The following is a 21932-nucleotide window of genomic DNA, read 5'->3' as shown; positions in this document are numbered from 1 at the left end:
TGTACAAGGAAGTAGAAACTATAAAGATGAACCAATCAAAAATAGACAACTCAATTGTCAAACAAAAACCAATCTAGAAACAATGAATAGCAGACTAAGTAATGCAGAAGAATGACTAAGTGATCTGTAAGATAAAATAATGGAAATCGCCCAATCAGAACAGCAGACAGAAAGACAAATGAAAAAAAAAAAAATGAAAGCAACATACAAGATCTATGCGATAATATAAAGTGTGCCAACCTACACATAATAGGGGTTCCAGAGGGAGAAGAGAGAGAAAGGGATTGAAAATGTATTTGAGGAAATTATGACCAAAAATTGCCCAAACCTAAAGAAGGAAACAGATATCCAGGTACAAGAAGCGCAGAGGGTCCCAAACAAGATGAACCCAAAGAGACCCACACTAAGACATATCATAAATAAAATGGAAAAAGTTAAAGGTTAAGAGAGGATTCTAAAAGCAGCAAGAGAGAAACAAAGAGCCAGTTACAAGGGAACCCCCATAAGACTATCAGCTGATTTCTCTACAGAAAATTTGTGGGCCAGAAGGGAGTGTCATGATACATTCAGTGTCCCCAAAGGGAAAAACCTGCAACCTAGGATTCTCTACCCAGTAAGATTATCGTTTAGAACAGAAGGAGAGAGAAAGAATTTCACAGACAAGAAAAAACTACAAGAATACAGAAATGCTTAACCTAACCTAAAGAATTATTGAAAGGTCTTCTCTAAATAGAAAAGAAGCAAGAATCTATAGGAAAGGGAAAATCACAAAAGGAAAGGAAAATACATAAAAGAATTGAAGATCACTTAAATAAGCCAGTACATAATCTGTACATTCCAAAAAACAATCCAAAAATTTTGTGAAAGTGATTATGACTAAAATTAACAGCAAAAGGGTAAACATGAAGATGTAAGTAGGACATCAAAATCACAAAATGTAGGGGAGGGGAGTAAAAAATATAGATCTTTTAGAATGTGTTTGAACTTATATGACTGTAAGTCTAAAGCAAGTAGATATAGTTTGGGTTAACATAATTGAAAACCAGGGTAACCACAATCAAAAACATACAATAGATACACAAAAACCGAAAAGAAAGGAACTCCACCATAATACAAAAGAAAACCTTCAAACCACAAAAGGAAAAGCAAAAAGAAGAAATGAACAAAGAACTACAAATTCAACTGGAAAACAAGGTTTAAAGTGGCAGTAAGTACATACCTATCAATAATTACTTTAAATGTTGATGTACTAAATTCTCCTATCAAAAGACATAGAGTTGCAGACTGGATAAGAAAAAAAGAACCTACAATACAAGATAGAATACAAGAGCCTAAAAGAGACTCACTTCAGGGCTAAAGACACAAAGTGATTGAAAGTGAGGGGATGGAAAACCATTTTTATGCAAATGGAAATGACAAAGTGAGGGTAGCAATACTCATATCAGAGAAAATAGACTTTCAAATAAAGTCTGTAACAAAAGACAAGGGCATTATACAATGATAAAGGGATCAATACAAGAAAAAGATATTACACTTGTTAGCATATATGCACCCAATGTAGTAGCACCTAAATATATAAAAGAAATACTAACAGACATTAAAGGAGAAATTGACAGGAATACAATAATAGTAGGAAACTTTTTCACCCCACTGTCATCAATGGAAAGATCTTCCAGACAGAAAATCAGTAAGGCAACAGAGATCCTAAATGACACAGTAGACCATTTGGACTTGCTTGATATCTACAGGACACTACATCCAAGAAAAACAGAATACACATTTTTTTCAAGCTCGCATGGAAAATTCTCTAGGTTAGACCGTATACTAGGCCACAAAACAACCTCAACATATTAATGTTTAAGAGGATAGAAATTATTTCAAGCATCTTTTCTGACCACAACGGTATGAAACTAGAAATCAACCACAGAAAGAAAAATGGGAAACAAAAGCTATCACATGGAGACTAAACAACATGCTCCTAAAAAAACCAGTGGGTCAATGATGAAATCAAAGTGGAAATCAGAAAATACCTTGAGACAAACAACAATAAAAACACAATCTCAAAATCTATGGGATGTAGCAAAAGTTCTTCTAAGAGGGATGTTTATAGCAATACAGGCCTTCCTTAAGAAACAAGAAAAATCTCAAATAAAAAAACCTAACCTACCACCTAAAAGAATTAGAACAAGAACAAAAAACCCAAAATCAGCAGAAGGAAGGAAATAATAAAGATCAGAGAGGAAATAAGTAAAATAGAGATTAAAATAAATAGAAAAAAATCAGTAAGACTAAGAGCCGTTTTTTTGAAAGGATAAACAAAATTGGCAAACCTCTGGCCAGGCTCACCAAGAAAAAAAGAGAGAGCACCCAAATAAACAAAATAAGAAATGAAAGAGGAGAATTACAACCAATGCTGTGAAATACAAAATACCAGAAGAAAATATTATGAACAGTTATATGCCAACAATATGGAAAACCTAGAAGAAATGGACAAGTTTCTAGAAACATACAGCCTGCCAAAACTGAGTAAAGAAGAAACAGATAATTGGAATAGACCAATCACTAGAAGTGAAATAGAATCTGTAACAAACACTCCCTGCAAACAAAAGTCCAGGACCAGACAGCTTCACTGGGGAATTCTACAAAACATATAAAGAAAAACTTACACCTATCCTATCAAACTATTCAAAAAAATTGAAGAGGAGAGAACAGTCCCAAATTCATTCTATGAAGTCACCATCATCCTGATACCAAAACCAGACAAATAACACTACAAAAAAAGAAAGTTACAGACCAATATCTTTGATGAATATAGATGCAAAAATCCTCAACAAAGTATTAGCAAACCAAAAAAAAAAAAAAAAAATCTAGGAATATACTTAATCAAGGAGGTAAAAGACCTATATGCTGAAAACTATAAAACGTTGTTGTTGTTTTTTTTTTTTTAATTTATTTTTTTGGCTGCCTTGGGTCTTCATTGCTGCACACAGGCTTCCTCTAGTTGCAGCGAGTGGGAGCTGCTCTTCGTTGTGGTGCACAGGCTTCTCATTGTGGTGGCTTCTCTTGTTGCGGAGCACGGGTTATAGGCGTGTGGGCTTCAGTAGTTACAGCACGTGGACTCAGTAGTTGTGGTGCTTGGGCTCAGTAGTTGTGGCTCAAGGGCTCTAGAGCGCAGGCTCAGTAGTTGTGGTGCACAGGCTTAGTTGCTCTGTGGCATGTGGGATCTTCCCAAAGCAGGGATCAAACCCATGTCCCCTGCATTGGCAGGCAGACTCCTAACCACTGCACCACCAGGGAAGTCCCTAAAACATTGTTAAAGGGAATTGAAGATGATTCAAAGAAATGGAAAGATATTTTTGATTGGAAGAATTAATATTGTTAAAATGGACATACTACCCAAAGCAATCTACAGTTTTATGTGATCCCTGTGAAAATACACATTACATTTTTCACAGAACTAAACAAATAATCTTAAAATTTATGTGGAACCACAAAAGATCCAGAATTGCCGAAGCAATCCTTAGGAAAAAGCACAAAGCAGGAGGCATAACTCTTCCAGACTTCAGACAATACTACAAGGCTACAGTAATCAAAACAGCACGGTATTGGCACAAAAACAGACATATAGATCGGTGAAACAGAATATAGATCCCAGAAATAAACCCACACACCTACAGTCAGTTCATCTACAACAAAGAAGGCAAGAATATACAATGGAGAAAAGACAGTGTCTTTAGCAAGTGGTGCTGGGAAACCTGGACAGCTATGAGTGCTTTAATGAAATTAGAACACTCACTCACACCATATACAAAAATAAACTCAAAACATTTCAAAGACCTAAATGTAAGACATGACACCATAAAACTCCTAGAAGAGAACAGAGACAGAACATCCTGGCACATAAATCATAGCAGTATTTTCTTGGATAACTCTCCCAAGGCAAAAGAAATAAAAGCAAAAATAAACAAATGAGAACTAATTAAATGAAAAGCTTTTGCACAGTGAAGGAAACAATCAACAAAACAAAAAAAGACAAAGTATGAAATGGGAGAAAATATTTGCAAATAATGCAACTGACAAAGGGTTAATATTCAAAATAAACAGCTCATACAACTCAATATCAAAAAAAGAATCAATCCTATTAAAATATAGGCAGAGGATCTCAATAGTAATTTTTTCCAAAGAAGACATACAGATGGCCAACAGGCACATGAAAAGATGTCAACATTACTAATTATTAGAGAAATTCAAGTCAAAACCACAGTGAGGTATCACTGTGGAACCAGAAGGCTATCATCAAAATGTCTACAAATAATAAATGGTGGAGATGATGCTGAAAAAATGGAACCCCTCGTGCACTGTTAGTGGGGATGTAAATTGGTATAGCCACTATGGAGAACAGTATGGAGGTTCCTTAAAAACCTAAAAATAGAGTTACCACATGGTCCTGTAATCCCACTCCTGGGCATATATTGGAGAAAACTATAATTCTAAAAGGTAGATGCATTCCAATGTTCATAGCAGCACTATTTACAATAGCCAGTACATGAAAACAACCCAAGTGCCCATCAACAGACGATTGGTTTAAGAAGAAGTGATAAATGGGTAAATACGTATACACACACAAATATGCATACACATATATGTAGTGGAATATTACTCAGCCATAAAAAAGACTGGAATATTGCCATCTGCATTAACGTGGATGGACTTAACAAATATCATACTAAGTGTAGTAGTTAGAGAAAACAAATAGTATATGATTATCACTTATATGTGGGATATAAAAAATAATACAAGTGAATCTATGTAGAAAACAAAAACTGACCCACAGACATAGAAAGCAAACTTATGGTTATCAAAGAGGAAAGGGAGGGAGGCAGATAAATTAGCAGTATGGGGTTAACAGATATTAAACTACTATACTTAAAATAGATAAGCAGCAATGATTTACTGCATAGCATATGGAACTATATGAATTTCTTGTGATAATGGAAAATAATCTGAAAAATATATATATAACTGAATCACTTTGCTGTACACCTGAAACTTACACAATATTGTAAATCAACTATAATTCTCTAAAAACACATTCATTCTTCCAGTCCATGAGCACAGAATATCTTTCCATTTATTTGCATCCTCTTCATTTTATTTCATCAGTATTTTATATGTATCAGTGTAGAGCTCTTTCACCTCCCAGGTTAAATTTATTCTTAGGTATTTTATGCTTTTTGATGCAATTTTAAGTGAGATTGTTTTCTTAATTCTCTTTCTGATAATTCATTATTAGTCTATAGAAATGCAACAGATTTCTGTATATTGATTTTGTATCCTGCAGTTTTACTGAATTCATTTATTAGTTCACAGTTTTCTTGGTGGAGTCTTTAAGGATTTTCTATACATCGTACTGTGTCATTTACAAATAGTGACTGCTTTACTTGTTCCTTTCCAATTTGGATGCCTTTTATTTTTTATTTTATTTTTAATTTTTTACTTCTTTTGCCTAATTGCTGTGGCTAGGAATTCCAATACGATTTTGAATGAAAGTGGAGAGAGGGAGCATCCTTGTCTTGTTCCTGATCTTAGATTTTTTTTTTTTTTTTGGCTGTGCTGTGCAACTTGTGGGATCTCAGTTCCCCAACTGGAGATTGAACCCAGGCCACAACAGTGAAAGCCTGGACTCCTAACCAATAGGCCACCAGGGAACTCCCCCTGATCTTAGATGAAAAGCTGTCAGCTTTTTATTATTGCATATGTATTTTGTGGGCTTGTCATATATGGTCTTTATTATGTTGAGGTACGTTTCCTCTGTATTCAGTTTGGAGGGAATTTTTATCATTAATGGCTCTTGAATTTTATCAAAAGCTTTCTGCACGTATTGAGATGATTATATGATTTGTATCCTTCATTTTGTTAATATGGTGTATCATGTTGTTGATTTGTGGATATTTAACCATCCTTGCATCCCTGGGATAAATCCCACTTGATCATGATGTATGATCCTTTTTTTTAATATATAAATTTATTTATTTATTTATTTTTATTCATTTATTTTTGGCTGCATTGGGTCTTCGTTGCTGTGTGCGGGCTTTCTCTAGTTGTGACGAGCAGGGACTACTCTTTGTTGCAGTGCACGGGCTTCTCATTGCAGTGGCTTCTCTTGTGCGGAGCACGGGCTGTAGGTGCACGGGCTTCAGGAGTGTGACACGCGGGCTTCAGTAGTTGTGGCTCACGGGCTCCAGAGCACAGGCTCAGCAGTTGTGGCACACGGGCTTAGTTATTCCGCGGCATGTGGGATTTTCCTAAACCAGGGCTCAAACCCATGTCCCCTGCATTGGCAGGTGGATTATTAACAACTGCGCCACCAGGGAAGTCCCTGATCCTTTTAATGTATTGTTGAATTTGGCTTGCTAATGTTTTGTGGAGGTTTTTTGCCTCTATGTTTTTCAGGGATATTAGCCTCTGATTTCAGTGTACATATGTATTTTACTAATACGTGTTCATTGTATGTACTTATTACATATATATATACTTATTATATGTATTTTTTTTTTGTAGTATTTTTACATTGTTTTGGTATCAGGGTACTACTGGGCTTGTAAAATGAATTTGAAGTGTTCCTTCCTCTTCTGTTTTTGTAAGAGTTTGAGAAGGACAGGTATTAATTCTTTCATGTTTGGTAGAATTCACCAGTGAAGCCATCTGGTTATGGTCTTTGTAGGGAGTTTTTAAATTACTGATTCAATCTCATTACCAGTAATCTGTCTCTTCACATTTTCTATTTCTCCATGATCCAGTTTTAGAAGATTGTATGTTTCTAGGAATTTACCAAATTCTTTGTTGTACAGTTTATTGGCATATAATTTTGTGTGGTTTCTTATGATCTGTTTCATTTCTGTGGTATCAGTTGAAAGGTTTCTTCTTTTATTTCTGATTTTATTTATTTGAATAAAAAGTAAAAAAATTATTTTTTTCTTGCTTAGTCTAGCTAAAGGTTTGTCAATTTTGTTTATCTTTTTAAAGAATCAGCTGTTGGTTTCATTGATTTTTTTCTGTTGTCTTCTATTTCTGATCTCTGATCTTTGTTATTTCCTTCCATCTACTATCTTTGGGCTGTGTTTATTCTTTTCCTAGTTCCATTAGGTGTAAGGCTAGGCTGTTTATTTAAAATTTTTCTTGTTTTTTGAAGTAGGCATTTATTACTCTGAAATTCTCTCTTAGAAATGCTTTTGCTGAACCCCATAAGTTTTGGTATGTTATATTTTTATTTTTCTTTGTTACAGGTATTTTTTTATTTCACTTTCGATTTCTTTGTTAACCGGTTGGTTGTTTAGTAGTGTGTTGTTTAGTCTCTACATATTTGTGACTCTTTCATTTTCTTTTTGTATTTGATTAGTAGTTTCATACCACTTTGGTTGTAAAAGTACTTGATATGATTTCAGTCTCCTTAAATTTGTTTAGATTTGTTTGTGGCCTTACATATGATCTGTCCTGGAGAATGTTTCATTTGCACTTGAGAAAAATATGAATTTTGTTGCCTTTTTGTGGAATGTTCTGTATATATCTGTATACCTTGGACTAGGCCATGTAGTCCAAGGTATCCTTTAAGGCCAATATAGTCTTACTGATTTTCTTTCTGGATGTAAGTGGGTTATTAAATCCCCCCAGTATTATCGTGTTACTGTCTATTACTTCCTCTAGGTGTGTGAATATTGCTTTATATATTTAGTTGCTCCTTTTTTGGGTACATAAATATTTACAAATGTGATATTCTCTTCTTGAAATGACCACTTTATCAATATTTAATGTCCTTCTTTATCTTTTATTACAGTCTTTGTTTTAAAATCTTTTTTGTGTGATATAAGTATAGTTACTCCAGGTTTATTTTGGTTTCCATTTTCATGGAATATCTTTTACCATACTTTCAATTCTAATCTATGTCTGTCCTTACATCTGAAGTGAATCTCTTATAGGCAGTATACGTATGAATCTTGCTTTTTTTTTTTTTAAATCCATTCAGTCACTCTGTCTTTTCATTGGAACCTGTAGTCCATTTCCATTTAAAGTAATTATTGGTAGGTGTGCTTATTTCCATTTTCTAAATTGTTTTGGCTGTTTTGTACTTCCTGTTTCTTTTTTCTTCTTTTGTTCTCTATCTTTGTGGTTTGATGACTTTCCTTAGGGGGATGCTTAGATTCCTTTCTCATTATCTTTTGTGTATCAACTACAGGTTTTTGCTTGGTGGTTACCATGAGCCTTACATATAACAATTTATATTTAGAACAGTCTATTTTATGTGGATGACAACTTTTAATGCATTCTAAAGCTCTACATTTTTACTCTCCCTCACACATTTTATTTTTGATGTCACATTTTACATCTCTTTATATTTTGTATCCCTTACTAATTATTGTAGTTACAGTTATTTTACTACTTTTGTTTTTTAACCTTTATATTAGTTTCATAGGTGATATATATGCTACCTTTACTGTATACTTACCTTTACTAGTGAGACTCATACTTTCATATGTTTCTTGTTACTAATTAGTGCCCTTTCTTTTCAGCTTAAAAAAGCCTTTTTAGCATTTCTTGTAAGGCCAGTTTAGTGGTGATGAACTTTTTTTAGCTTTTGCTTATCTGGAAAACTCTCTCTCTCTCCTTCAATTATGAATGATAACTTTGGCAGTTTGAGAATTCTTGGTTGGAAGTTTTTCTCTTTCATCACTTTGGATGTATCATGCCACTCCCTTCTGGCCTGCAAAGTTTCTGCTGAAAAATCTGCTGATAGTCTTATGGAGTTTCTCTTACATGTAACAAGTTGTTTTTCTCTTGCTGCTTTTAAGATTCTCACCTTGTCGTTAACTTTTAACATTTTAAAATTATAACATGCTGTGTTTTGTGTCTCTTTTGGTTCATCTTATTTGGTAGTCTCTGAGCTTTCTGAATCTGGTTGTCTATTTTTTTCGTGAAGTTAGGGAAGTTTTCAGGCACTATTTGTTCAATGAAGTTTTCTGCTCCTTTCTCTCCTCTCCTTCTGTGACTCCTATAATGTGAATGTTAGTTCACTTGATGTTGTCTTGTAAGTCCCTTAATTTCATTTTTAAAAATTCTTTCCTCATTTTTCTGCTCTGTCTGGGTGAGTTCCATTGCTCTATCTTCCAACTCACTGATTCATTCTTCTACTTCATCCAGTCTGCTATTGAACCCCTCTAGTGTATTTTTAAGTTCAGCTCTTGTTTTCGTCATCTCTGTTAGTTCTGTTTGGTACTTTCTGATGTTTTCTGTCTTTGTTGAAATTGTCACTGTGTTCATCCATTGTTTTCCCAAGTTAGGTGAGCAATTTTGTGACCATTACTTTTTAATTCTTTATCAGGTCAATTACTTATCTCCCTTTCATTAAGGTTTTTTTTCTTTAATGAGGTTTTATGTTATTCTGTCTCTGGAAACATATTACTCAGTTTCTTTCTTTTTTTTTTTGCTTCACTCTCTGTGTTGGTTTCTGTGTATTAAATGAAGCAACTCCCTCTCTCAGTCTTGAATACAGTATTTGTCCTTGTATAGGAGATGAACCTTGTTTATCATTCATCCCTGCTGTAGCTCTTGGTTGTTTTTCAAACCTTTGTGATTGTCCAAGCAGCCTATTTGATTTTTAGTAGCTCCTGGTAATTGAGGGTGTGCCAAGACCAGTCAGTGTCCCAAAGGGGAAGATCTCAATCAGCATCTAGATTCAGGTTGATTGGAAGGCAGATGCTCAGGCCATGGCTTTTAAAGAGTGTAAATATATAGTCATGTGGGTCTGCAAGTTTAAGCTCTGAGGGCTCTCTGAGGGTGATCTGGCAGTGTCACCTGGGTAGCAGTCACAAAAATCAGGGCTTCAGACAAGTGTACTAACTCCTTTCTGGGAGATATTGATGAGCTTAGCGAGGCAGAGGTGGAGTACAGAAATGTTGGTCCCCATTCTGCTATCCCTGAGCATACCTCCATAGCTTCTAGTTGTGTGCCAAGGCTGAAGCCTGCCCCTGTGGCTGAACCTCCATGACTAGCAAGGAGGCTTCTTTCACCAAAGGACTAGGGGTGTGTTTTAGTCTGCTATCTCTGTTGTGTTCTGGGAGTGGTAGCCTGCCAAGTACTGTCTTTCTGATTGTTTCAGTCCTGTGGGACCTAGAAACATAAGCCCTCCTGGCCACCAGAACCAGATGATCAAGGGGTATCTCTTAGGCAGCAGCCATAAAAACCAAGGCACCAGTCATAAAAACAGGGGAACCAGATATGTATAAGAGCTCCCCTTGGACAGATTCTGGTGCTCTGGAGTGCTGCAGAGGGAGAATGTGAAGTTAGTAACCTCCCTCCAAGGTCTCAGGAAAGGTTTACAGTCAGACCTTAGATGTGTGTTTAATTAGAAGCCTACCCCTCATGTTGCTGCTGTTGTTGCACGGTAATAGTCCTCTTTTACAGAAAGATGAGCTCCTGAGTCTGTTGCCTCTTCCTGTGCCCTGGGGGTGGGAGCTGTGTAAGACCTCTTTCTATGTTGGTTACAGTCCTGTGGGACCTGCGAGCTAAGCCCCACTGACCACCAGAGCCAGGTGTCATAGGTGTGTTTGTTCCCTGGCTGTAGCCACACAAATCAGGGTGTCAGACAAGTGCATAAGCTCCATTCTGTAAGATGCTCATGAGCTGGAGTGCGAGAGAAGGAGAGTGCAAAGATTGCATTCACCAGCCTTTGTTCACTGACAGCCCCTCCATAGGCCCTATAAGTATGCCAAACCAGAAACCAGCCCCTCAGGCCAAAGCTCCTGGACAGGCAGCTAGGCTTATTTCTGAGAAAGATTAGGGTGTGTTTTAGCCTGCTATCTGTGCAGGGCACTGAGAGTGGCAGTCTGCCAAGAACTGTCTCTCCAATTGTTACAATCCCAGGGGACCAAGGGACAAAAGCCCACTGGCCTCCAGAGCCAGGCGCTTCAGGAAATCAAGGGGCATCCCCTGGGTGGCAGCTGCAAAAAACAGGTCATGGGTGAAAACAGGCTCCAGATACGTGTAGAAGTTTCCCTCTGGGAAATACTGGAGCTCTGGAGCATGGCAGAGGGGGAATGCAAAGATGGCACCTGCTGAGAAAAGGAAAACAATGGAAAATAAAAGAAACAAAAGAAAAAGAAAAAGATGGTACCCACTGGCTTTAGCAAGGCAGATGAGAGTGTGCAAGATGGCACCCACTGGCTGGAGCATAAAGATGGCACCCGGGGGAAAGGGAAAATAAAGTGTTGTGGTGGGGAGATGGTGCCTGCCAGGTTTAGCAAGGCAGAGAGAGAGCAGGACGATGGCGCCCACCAGCCTGCGTATCCATAGAGTATCCCAGGAGGCCCCTGCCCCTCAGTCCAACACTTTATTTAAAAGTCGAAAATGAGTCTCTTTCGTATAAAGTCTGGTCACTTTTCAGAGGGCTGCTTCTCCACTGGGACCTGGGTGGATGCGTCTGTGCACTGGCCCTTTAGGAGCCATTCCTCAGTTCATCCCAGCCTCATTGGTCTCATGGGTGTGAGTCCTACTGGTCTTCAAAGCTAGATGTTTTGGGAGCTCATCTCTCAGGGACCCATCTTAAAAGTTGGGGTGCTGGATGTTGTTTGCCTCTCATTTGCCTGATGTGAAGCAGTTGCTCTGCCGGTGTTTAGGTTTTTTTTCAGAGGCAATTGTTCCATAAATAGCTGTAGATTTGGCGTGTCTGTGAGAAGAGGTGAGTTCAGAATCTTCTTAGGTTGCCATCTTGAACTGGAACTTATGCTTTCCGTTCTTGGAGAACATCTCAAATTGATGTTCCACACTGGTTCAAATTTCACACATATTTATCTCTATTATTTACTGCCTCCAATATGGTGTTTACTTCTGTAATTATTTATATATTCTGCTATTAAATTTTTAGTATTCTTGCAACCCTTCCGTACCCTACCCATTTCCCTGTTTAATTCTATTCTGTTGTCTTTTTACTTAAACCATTTCCCTCCTCCTGGCTCTCTTCCTGCGTTTTAGGTAAGACCCAACCCCATATTGAAAAACAGCTTAAACATTTTTTGAAGGGTGTGTTCATTTATTATTTTGCTACTTTAATATTTTCTTTAATAGTTCCTTCTATTTTACTCCTCAACCCTTTATATCTATTGGATGAATATTTCTATAGGTAACTTCTAGCCCTGAGCTTATCTTACTCTGTATATATTTCTTAAGTATTTTATCTGTTCCTATTCAATTACAGTCTATATGCAGGCGATTCACAGACTTTTAGCTCCAGTTTAGGTCCACATTGTTGTTGTCCTTAGAACATTTACCTCTAGATGTCACATAGAGCTAAATATGACAAAGCACCACTTACTTTGCTGTCTGCTAAATTCACTGCCTTGATGAAAAGGTATTGATTTCTTATTAACCTTTGTGCATTCCATTTGTCAGGTGTAAAAGCATACTGCTTCTGCTTTTGCAGCATTTCATACAGCTTTCTTTCTCTTATAACCTCGAAACTCTATTGTAAGAAATTTCTTACATATCTAGTAATTTCTATATTTGCTATCTCTCCCCATAAAGAAATTTTTTCCTTCTCTGTTATTTTCCTTCCTTGGTTACATCTGTGTGTTCCAGGAACACTTCTTTTTTCACCTTATCTGAATGCTGGAATGTTATACTGTTACTTAAAATGATTTTGTACTATAAGGGTGCTAAACCAGTATCAAGAGTGTTGTATATGGCTACATAGGGATGTGTTTTGTTTGGCTGTTTTCATTGGCCTATAGTGTATTGTACCTTAGTTGTTATGTAAGCAGCTTTATACCTTATATCTTATGCTCAGTCAGCTTCTATATTTATGGTACCTGCCTAGCTTATGTAAGAAGTTTGAAACTCCTTAGTGGAAAAGAATAGTTTGAATGAAAATATTTGCAGTATAATGAGTTAAAGTTACCTTTAAAGACTTATGGAAAAAAATACTGCAAGTTATAACCAAATTTTAATAGTGGTTATCTACGGGTGCTGTGCTTAAAGGGGATTTTTAATTACCTTACTTCTTACTTGTAGTTTCCAAATTTTCCCTAATAAATAATATATTTAGTATAAAACCAATCTATTACGACTAACTTAAAAGGATATGGTTTTGTGTATGCATCCCATAGTATTAAGCGACAACCGTTAAGCCCAGGTCTGTGCTTGACACATAGACCAATTATAGTTCAGAAGATACATGAGATATGAACATTCCATTAAAGGGCTTGTAGTCCTGCTTTGAGAAACAATGTGATACAGGCTCTACTGAGATGTTACCAGTAAAAAAGGACATTGGCAGATCAATATAATATTCTCAAGTAATAAAAAAGGAAGAGGCCATTTAGGTTGTGAGAGACTTTACTGAGTTGAAATGATGGTGATATGTTTGTAATGCCTTGTTAGGAGGTTTTTAACGCTGTAGAACATGAACTCTGCTAATTATCCCCATAGATAGAATCTTTCTCATAACCTGGCTCTTCTGTTATAGGCACTTGGTGTTGTATATATTTTCATCACGTTGGGGCTTACTGCTCTTTGAAGTTGCCCAGCAGTTTTTATGTGCCTTAAGCCTTATTGTTCAGAAAAGAAACAAAAACAAAAACTGGATTCTAAGGTGTTAATAATCTGGTAAATGTAGATACTTGCTTATTTAGAAGAATGCAGACATAGCAGTCCTGGGCAGGACAGCCAAACTGAAACAACTACAGTGAGGGATACTGTTTGTTTGGACAGATTATTTTTATTAAATTTTTTTCTTTAGAGATCATAGAGCAATAAGTTACAAAATGAAATTAGGACCTCATAATCATTCTTGTTCAAGAAGCATTATTATTAAAAGGTAGCTTCATGTGCTTCTAAGAAGCTAATTAGTTGCTGCCTGGCTTATCATGCTGAGAGGCTGCTGTGATTCATGGGAATTCACCCATCGCAACAGGATTTTCTAATGCTATTTGGTTATGAAATTATTTATACTTCTGACTCAGGGCTTTAAAAGGGCTTCCAGCAGATTTTGAAAGCCAACTTTTGAGCTCAAGAGCATTTTGTGCCATTTATGGTGACTCAGCTTGGCAGTATGAGAATGTGTGAATTGGGTTGCGCTGTAGTACCTGAGGTACAGTTTTCTGGTGAGGCTCCTCAAGCTAAACATGATAATGAGTTTTCATTGATGTAGACCTCTTTATTTTGTTAGAAATCAAACTTTTAAACATTATTCAGAAACAATACCAACACAGGTTTTTGTGGTTGTATTTACTCTTATAAGCTATTAACAAGAACTTGTACCACTACATTGTTTATGTTAATTTCAATTCGTGAGTTTAGTATGGATAATTAAGAATTTGTTCTTTATGAGATATTTATTTTATTTAATTAGTGATTTGAATAGGGCAGAAATCAAAAGCTCTTTATAGAATACTCCTAAACTTTAAATATCATTAATTACATCCATTTGTGAAGCACTTAGTTCTTAATTTGCAGGATCTCATACAATATTACTTAACTGTCTTTCATAAGAATAGTGAGCTTTGTTGTTTCCCCAAAGTGGAATGGAGATTTTGGGGTGACATAGCCTTAATGTTGAAGGTTTTTCCAGAGTAGACATCATGTTTAGAAATCCACAAGTGATGGCCTGCCAGGTTGTTTGATTGACAGCAAAGTGAGTTAACAGGGCCTGTGCTTAACATATGCATATTGGACAAATGTGAGTAGTGAACATGGAGCCTACTACTACTCTTCCTGATCATCGGCATTCTTTTATAGTTCTCCATTTTCATAAGGCAGTTTTATGAAAGGAGACTTTAAACTTGTCTAGCTTGAAATTATACAGTTAATCACATTCAGTTCTCATTTTTCTTACTAATTCATCTGAGCTCTTTAACATGACACCTGCTGGCAGTAAGTCACATAGCAGGTAGTAGGAGCAGGGAAGAGATCAGACTCTTCTGCCCCTTGAAGTTCATACGTGCTCACTAAGGTAATAGGGCCAAAAATAAAATGTTCCTGAGAAATTTCCAAAGGGTCACATTTGAAACAGGCACGGCAGTCCGTCTTCCAGTGACACGTTACAAAGATTAGGGGATGTGAGTCTATGAGATCCACTTTGATGTCAACTTGCTATGGGACTTTCTGAAAACTTCTTATTGTCTGCCTCTGAGGCTGGGGTTCTTTACCTTTTCTAAGGGGATAGTGAATGATACCTGTCCCACCTACCTATTGAAAGGATGACCTTACATGAAATACAAAATGGTAACATAAAAAGATTGTAGAAAATAACATAGTATTCAAGGGTAAGGTAGATGCTTGCTGGTCACTTCTTTTCTTTCTTCCTTCTTAAATATTGGAATTTTTCAGGACTCAGTTCTAGGCATTCTTCTCGGGTTCCATTGCTGGGAAATCTCATCCTTCCCATGGTTTCCGTTATATGTACCATTCACACAGAACCATCTTTTGAGCTCCAGGTATTTGTATAACTCCCAGGCTCCACTGGGCCCAGTCCAGTCTCAGTTTGGAATTGCATTTAAAGAAATACAGTCCAGCAACTAAAAGTAATTAAATAGTAATACTACTCCTTACTTGAGTCTCGAAGAATATAATAGCATGGAGGTTATAATTCAGCAATATTTCAAAAAATCTTTTATCCACTCCCGCCCCCAGTCAAACCTCAGTCAGTCCCTGTGTTATGGGCTCCCATTTTTCCATACTGAGCCTGAGACTCTCATTCACAACTCCCTGCAGTCTTTTTTCATTTGAACGTCTCACAAACCAGATCTTTGGCCCATGTTTTCTTCTCTATCCTTTTTTGCCTAGCATGATAACAGCCCAAGAACTAGGCGGCAAACACCAGATTCTCCCTTGAGGATGAGAGAGGAAGGAAAGGTTAGTTAGTGTGGCAAAGGCTCTTATTTGGGTAGGAGAAAAGAGGGGGCTGGGAACATTTACATGTAAATAATTTATGTTCCCAGCATACTTGTGGAGTGTTCTACTTGTTCTCTACTTGTATATTTCACAGAGCACCTCTGACTCAGCCTGTCTAAAACTTGACCTTACTATCTTCCACACAAATTTGCTTCTCCTCTAATATCTTCATACAATGTATCTATCGTGCTTCTAGTTGCTTATTCCGGACATCTGAACGTCATCCTCAAATTTTTCCTCTCCTTCACAGTTCCATTCATGTTCTCTTCAGCCTCGATACTGAATACATACTTCTAGAGTCTCTCCATTTTACTCCATATCTACTGCTGCCAGTGAACTCCTTGTTCCCCGGCAATATGTTTTCCGTACTCCAACCAGTATGATCCTTTAAAAACATGAATCTGATCATGCCTTTTCCTCCTTTACACTGTTCAAAGGTTTCTGAGTACCAAGCCCTTAATTATGGCCTCTAAGATCCTGTATACTCTGGTTGGTCTCTGCTTATGTCTCTAAAAATAGTCCGTTCCTCAACAGGATGCATTTCTTCCTGCCTCAAGGCCTTTGTCTAAGCTGGTCTGGTTGTATAAAGTATCTTTCACCCGCCTCACCCTCCACCCTGTCCCCCAACCTCCTCATCCAAGGTTTCTCTGACTCCTCAGGCTGGGCCCAGTCTCTTTGATGAGACCCATTGCACTTGAAATCTAATTACTTGTTCCCACACATTTTGCACAGTAGATCCTAAGCTCCACGAGGGATGAAGTGCTCTCTCATGTAGCACTTCATCCCTCGTGGTTAGCACAGTGCCCAGCTCAGATCAAGTATTAGTTGAACACTTGCTGATTAAAGGATACTTCTTCCATGATTTGGGCTTTGTCTGTCTCTCATCTCCATACATATTCTGCTTCACGCTCTGTTTACCCCTGAGAAAATGTGATTTCATATTTTTTAAGCTCATGCTCTTCTTTGCAGAATTGTCTTCCCAGCCCTTCCTAGCTACCGCCTAATCATTGTCAGCACCTCAAAATAGAAACCAATGTGTAGCTGCACTGTGTCCCTTACCATGGTATTCTGAAATTATTTGATTGCATGTTTTTGTGAGTAAGGCTGTATGTGGCTTCCTTTATAGCAGGGGCAGTATTTTTGTTTACTTCTCATCTTGATAATCCCAGCACCTAACAAGGTCACACTGAATCAAAAAAAGTTGGCATACTCATAAGTAGAGGTATTGTAATAATAAAAATAACTGCTGACATTACTGATTATTTTCTGTATGCTAGGCACAATTTTAAGTTCTTTCATGCTACTAACTCATTGCATCATCTCAACTCCTATGAAGGAGTTACTTTTATTCTTCCAATTTATAAATGAACTAGAGACCCAGAAAGGTTAAATAAGTTGTCCAGACTTAACCAGCTGGTAAGTGGCAAGGCTGGAATTTAAACCCACTGTTTCCGGAGCCTACCTCCCTCTGTGGGACAGTCACTGTAGTCATAGTGCTTTCAAAATTGAGTTCTGGAATCTTTGTCTGATTCCAATTCTGTTTCTACTTACCTGTATGACCTGGGGTAAGGTCCTTCTCTGTAAAGTGGGGATAATTATATGTCCTTTATAGGGATGTTCTGACGATTAAATAATCAGTCCATCTGTAATATCTAATAGGATGTAGGCAATTGTAACAGCATTAAGTCAGTGTGAGCACTTGGACAGATATTTTGGGATTCTTTCCAACTCTAAATCCAGTGAGTCTTTTTATAGTTTTTTAGTCTTTTCCATTTGCCATTTACTTTTCAGTGTTCTGGTATTTATTTTTAATAATCAACATTTATAAGGGCCTGAGGACATCTCTGCATTTGCTATCAAGTAAAATCTAAGGGCTTTGTCAAAAACTTGTGCTGCCTAAAACTACAGTGCTGATTTCCCATGCTCAAATCCCCTGCTAGGTGGCTGAGTAAAGATCTCTGGCTAAAGAGAGCAACTGAATTACAGCCAGACCAAAGCAGAAAAAGAAATCTAATCAGTTACTGTTATCTGATTTTGAAAGTTTATTGAGATGTTCTAATCATAAAAGAACTAAAAAGAATATACAGTTAACAGGTCAACATTTGCAGCTAATGTTTCCTCTTTCCAAGTTAAATGAAAGTCGATTTAGAGTAGTCTGTGCTATTAAATTGATTAGCAGTCAGATGGAAACTTTCAGCAGTTTAGGTGATGATTCAATTATAACGACTATTCATAGTTTGTCTACTAACATTTGCTTATTATTTTATGAAACTCATAAAATCATATGATTTTTTTCACCATCACCATATACCGACAAGCACTATAGTAGCAAATAACATTGGTAGAAAATACAGAGTATATAGTTCTGAGACTTAATGTTCTGACTTGTGTGCAAACTCAATAAATGCTTACCGGTAGTTTTACAACAATACAATGAATATTCCAGAAGTAGATATATGTACGATTTAAATAAATCTTCTTGATCTGTTTATTTGTTCTACCTTTGAACAAAGCAAATAAATAGCAAAAAAATATTTTAAATAGATGAAATTGTAGATGATTGTGGCATCAGGAAGGAATTTAGTTCACAGAATAAATACCATGAAGTCCAAAACACTTGGTAGAAGTGTGCCTCTCTGACTTCTACATAAAAAGGGAGATAAAAGACGGCTATGTGATTTATAGTGCCCATAAACAAACACAAGTCAGTTATTGAGAAGCACAACTATTGCAGCTGCTGAGACTAGAGAGGAGTTTCTCCTTTGTTGGAATGTGGTAAATGGTAAATGGCAACTTTTCAGCCCTTGTACAGAAAACACAGCCACAGGATTTCTTAGTGCTGATACCTTCAATAGCAGCAGGCTATTTTTTGACATCATAAAGATCAATTCATTAAAAACAATTCTACATGGGTCTATTATGCAACCCATTGATGTTCTTGCTTAAACTGGGTATCTGTTTATAGTATCTACAAATATAAAAAGATTAAATTACTTTAAATAATCCTTAATTTTTTACACTATGCTTTTGCTGACTGTTGATTAGATGTTAGATTTATGTTAAATAAGCAGACATATCTGGAAATTGGAAGTGCCACTGGGAAGTGAGCTAGATATGGCCAGCAGGGCAAAGATTTTCTCTTAAGAAATAATTTAGGATTGGCTCAAAGTTGTATACCATAGAACTGTAGTTTTTAAAATATGTGGTGAGCGTCAGGATCACCTGGAGGATTTTTAAAAGACAGGCTCATCTCCCGCCTCTGTAGTTTTCTACTTAATAGGTTTGGGTGGGAGAGGTGAATGGATCTTCATTTTAATTTTATTTATTTATTTATAAAACATCTTTATTGGAGTATAATTGCTTTACAATGGTGTGTTACTTTCTGCTGCATAACAAAGTGAATCAGCTATACATATACATATATCCCCATATCTCTTCCCTCTTTCGTCTCCCTCCCACCCTCCCTATCCCACCCATCTAGGTGGACACAAAGCACCAAGCTGATCTCCCTGTGCTATTCAGCTGATTCCCACTAGCGATCTATTTTACATTTGTATATAATATAATTTGTAGTACATATATGTCCATGCCACTCTCTCACTTCATCCCAGCTTACCCTTCCCCCTCCCTGTGTCCTCAGGACCATTCTCCACATCTGTGTCTTTATTCCTGTCCTGCCCCTAGCTTCTTCAGAACGATTTTTTATTTTTAGATTCCATATATATGTGTTAGCATATGGTATTTGTTTTTCTCTTTCTGACTTACTTCATTCTGTATAACAGTCTCTAGGTCCATCCACCTCACTACAAATAACTCAATTTCGTTTCTTTTTATGGCTAAGTAGTATTCCATTGTATATATGTGCCACATCTTCTTTATCCATTCATCTGTCGATGGACACTTAGGTTGCTTCCATGTCCTGGCTATTGTAAATAGTGCTGCAATGAACATTGTGGTAAATGACTCTTTTTCAGTTACGGTTTTCTCAGGGCATATGCCCAGTAGTGGGATTGCTGGGTCATATGGTAGTTCTATTTTTAGTTTTTTAAGGAACCTGCATACTGTTCTCCATAGTGGCTGTATCAATTTACATTCCCACCAACAGTGCAAAAGGGTTCCCTTTTCTCCACACCCTCTCCAGCATTTATTGTTTGTAGATTTTTTGATGATGGCCATTCTGACCGGTGTGAAGTGATACCTCATTGTAGTTTTGATTGGCATTTCTTTAATGATTAGTGATGTTGAGCATCCTTTCATGTGTTTGTTGGCAATCTGTATACCTTCTTTGGAGAAATATCTATTTAGGTCTTCTGCCTATTTTTGGATTGGGTTGTTTGTTTTTTTGATATTGAGCTGCATGAGCTGCTTGTATATTTTAGAGATTAATCCTTTGTCACTTGCTTCATTTGCAAATACTTTCTCCCATTCTGAGGGTTGTCTTTTCATCTTGTTTACAGTTTCCTTTGCTGTGTAAAAGTTATTAAGTTTCATTAGGTCCCATTTGTTTATTTTTGTTTTTATTTCCATTTCTCTAGGAGGTGGGTCAAAAAGGATCTTGCTGTGATTTATGTCATAGAGTGTTCTGCCTATGTTTTCCTCTAAGAGTTTGATAGTGTCTGGCCTTACATTTAGGTCTTTAACCCATTTTGAGTTTATTTTTGTGTATGGTGTCAGGGAGTGTTCTAATTTCGTTCTTTTACATGTAGCTGTCCAGTTTTCCCAGCACCACTTATTGAAGAGGCTGTCTTTTCTCCATTGTATACTCTTGCCTCCTTTATCAAAGATAAGGTGACCATATGTGCGTGGGTTTATCTCTGGGCTTTCTATCTTGTTCCATTGATCTATATTTGTGTTTTTGTGCCAGTACCATACTGTGTTGATTACTGTAGCTTTGTAGTATAGCCTGAAGTCAGGGAGCCTGATTCCTCCAGCTCCGTTTTTCTTTCTCAAGATTGCTTTGTCCATTTGGGGTCTTTTGTGTTTCTATACAAATTGTGAAATTTTTTGTTCTAGTTCTGTGAAAAATGCCATTGGTAGTTTGATAGGGATTGCATTGAGTCTGTAGCATCTTCATTTTTAAAAAAAGCCACACAAGTGATTCTAGTGATCAGTGAAGTTTGAGAATTGCTACCATAGATTATGCTGTATTAATTTTATATAGAAACAAGTTTAAAGCAGATGTAACCAAATACACGTTATCCACAAAACCATCTATTTTATGGTTAAGATCATCTGGTTTTGAAGACTGTAAATTCCCAAGGTACTATCCATTGTAAGCTGTTTCTGAAATGTACATCTAGCCAGTTGAGTAAGGTGATTTAATGTATAGACATCTAATTAGTAAACCAGTTAAGAGTTTTGGTGTGTCTACTGGAAATGATGACTTTGAATAGTTAATATGTATTTGGGGATAATTTTTTATTCTCACCATTGTCTGATTACATTTCCATATGGACCAATAATATTTCAATAATTATATTCTATCTAGAGAGCATTTTCCTATTTTTAGTCTTCAAAAAGTTATAAAGCATACTGACATGCATTCTGAAGTTATCTGAGATCTCTAGGGGTACTTTCATTCGTAGGCTTTCAAGTGATAATATGAAAAATGATACTCAGAGATTGGTATCTCACATCTTATCTGCGGTAGTCACTACTTATAAACAAAATCTTTAAATATGTGGTAAACCTTTGTTTAAAGTAGAAAACTAAGCCTGTATATGTGTGTGTATGTCTTAATCTGTCTTAATATCTATGACAACAGAAATCTTGAATAAATGTCTAATGTTTACTTTTTATTGTTCCTTTATAGGCATTGCTTCTATGACAGTGCCAGTGTACATCGCTGAGGTCTCACCCCCCAATTTAAGAGGTCGATTAGTCACCATTAATACCCTCTTCATCACGGGAGGGCAGTTCTTTGCAAGTGTTGTTGATGGAGCCTTCAGTTATCTCCAGAAAGATGGATGGAGGTCTGTAAATAGTTCTTACAT

The 21932-nt window shown here is 36.8% G+C and overlaps 1 protein-coding gene across 1 annotated transcript in view; it reads left to right on the top strand.

Annotated features, from left to right (window-relative positions):
- SLC2A13 (solute carrier family 2 member 13) overlaps positions 1-21932 on the top strand; it is a 446857-nt gene that overhangs the window by 55316 nt on the left and 369609 nt on the right. Inside the window, exon 2 of the mRNA XM_059935646.1 lies at positions 21752-21911. Within this exon, the coding sequence (XP_059791629.1) occupies positions 21752-21911 (160 nt within the window). The remainder of the gene's footprint in view (positions 1-21751; positions 21912-21932) is intronic.

The sequence above is a fragment of the Balaenoptera ricei genome, chromosome 10 (genome assembly GCF_028023285.1).
Source record: "Balaenoptera ricei isolate mBalRic1 chromosome 10, mBalRic1.hap2, whole genome shotgun sequence".
In the NCBI taxonomy this organism is placed as follows: Eukaryota; Metazoa; Chordata; class Mammalia; order Artiodactyla; family Balaenopteridae; genus Balaenoptera; species Balaenoptera ricei.
This window is presented reverse-complemented; position numbering and strand designations above follow the sequence as displayed.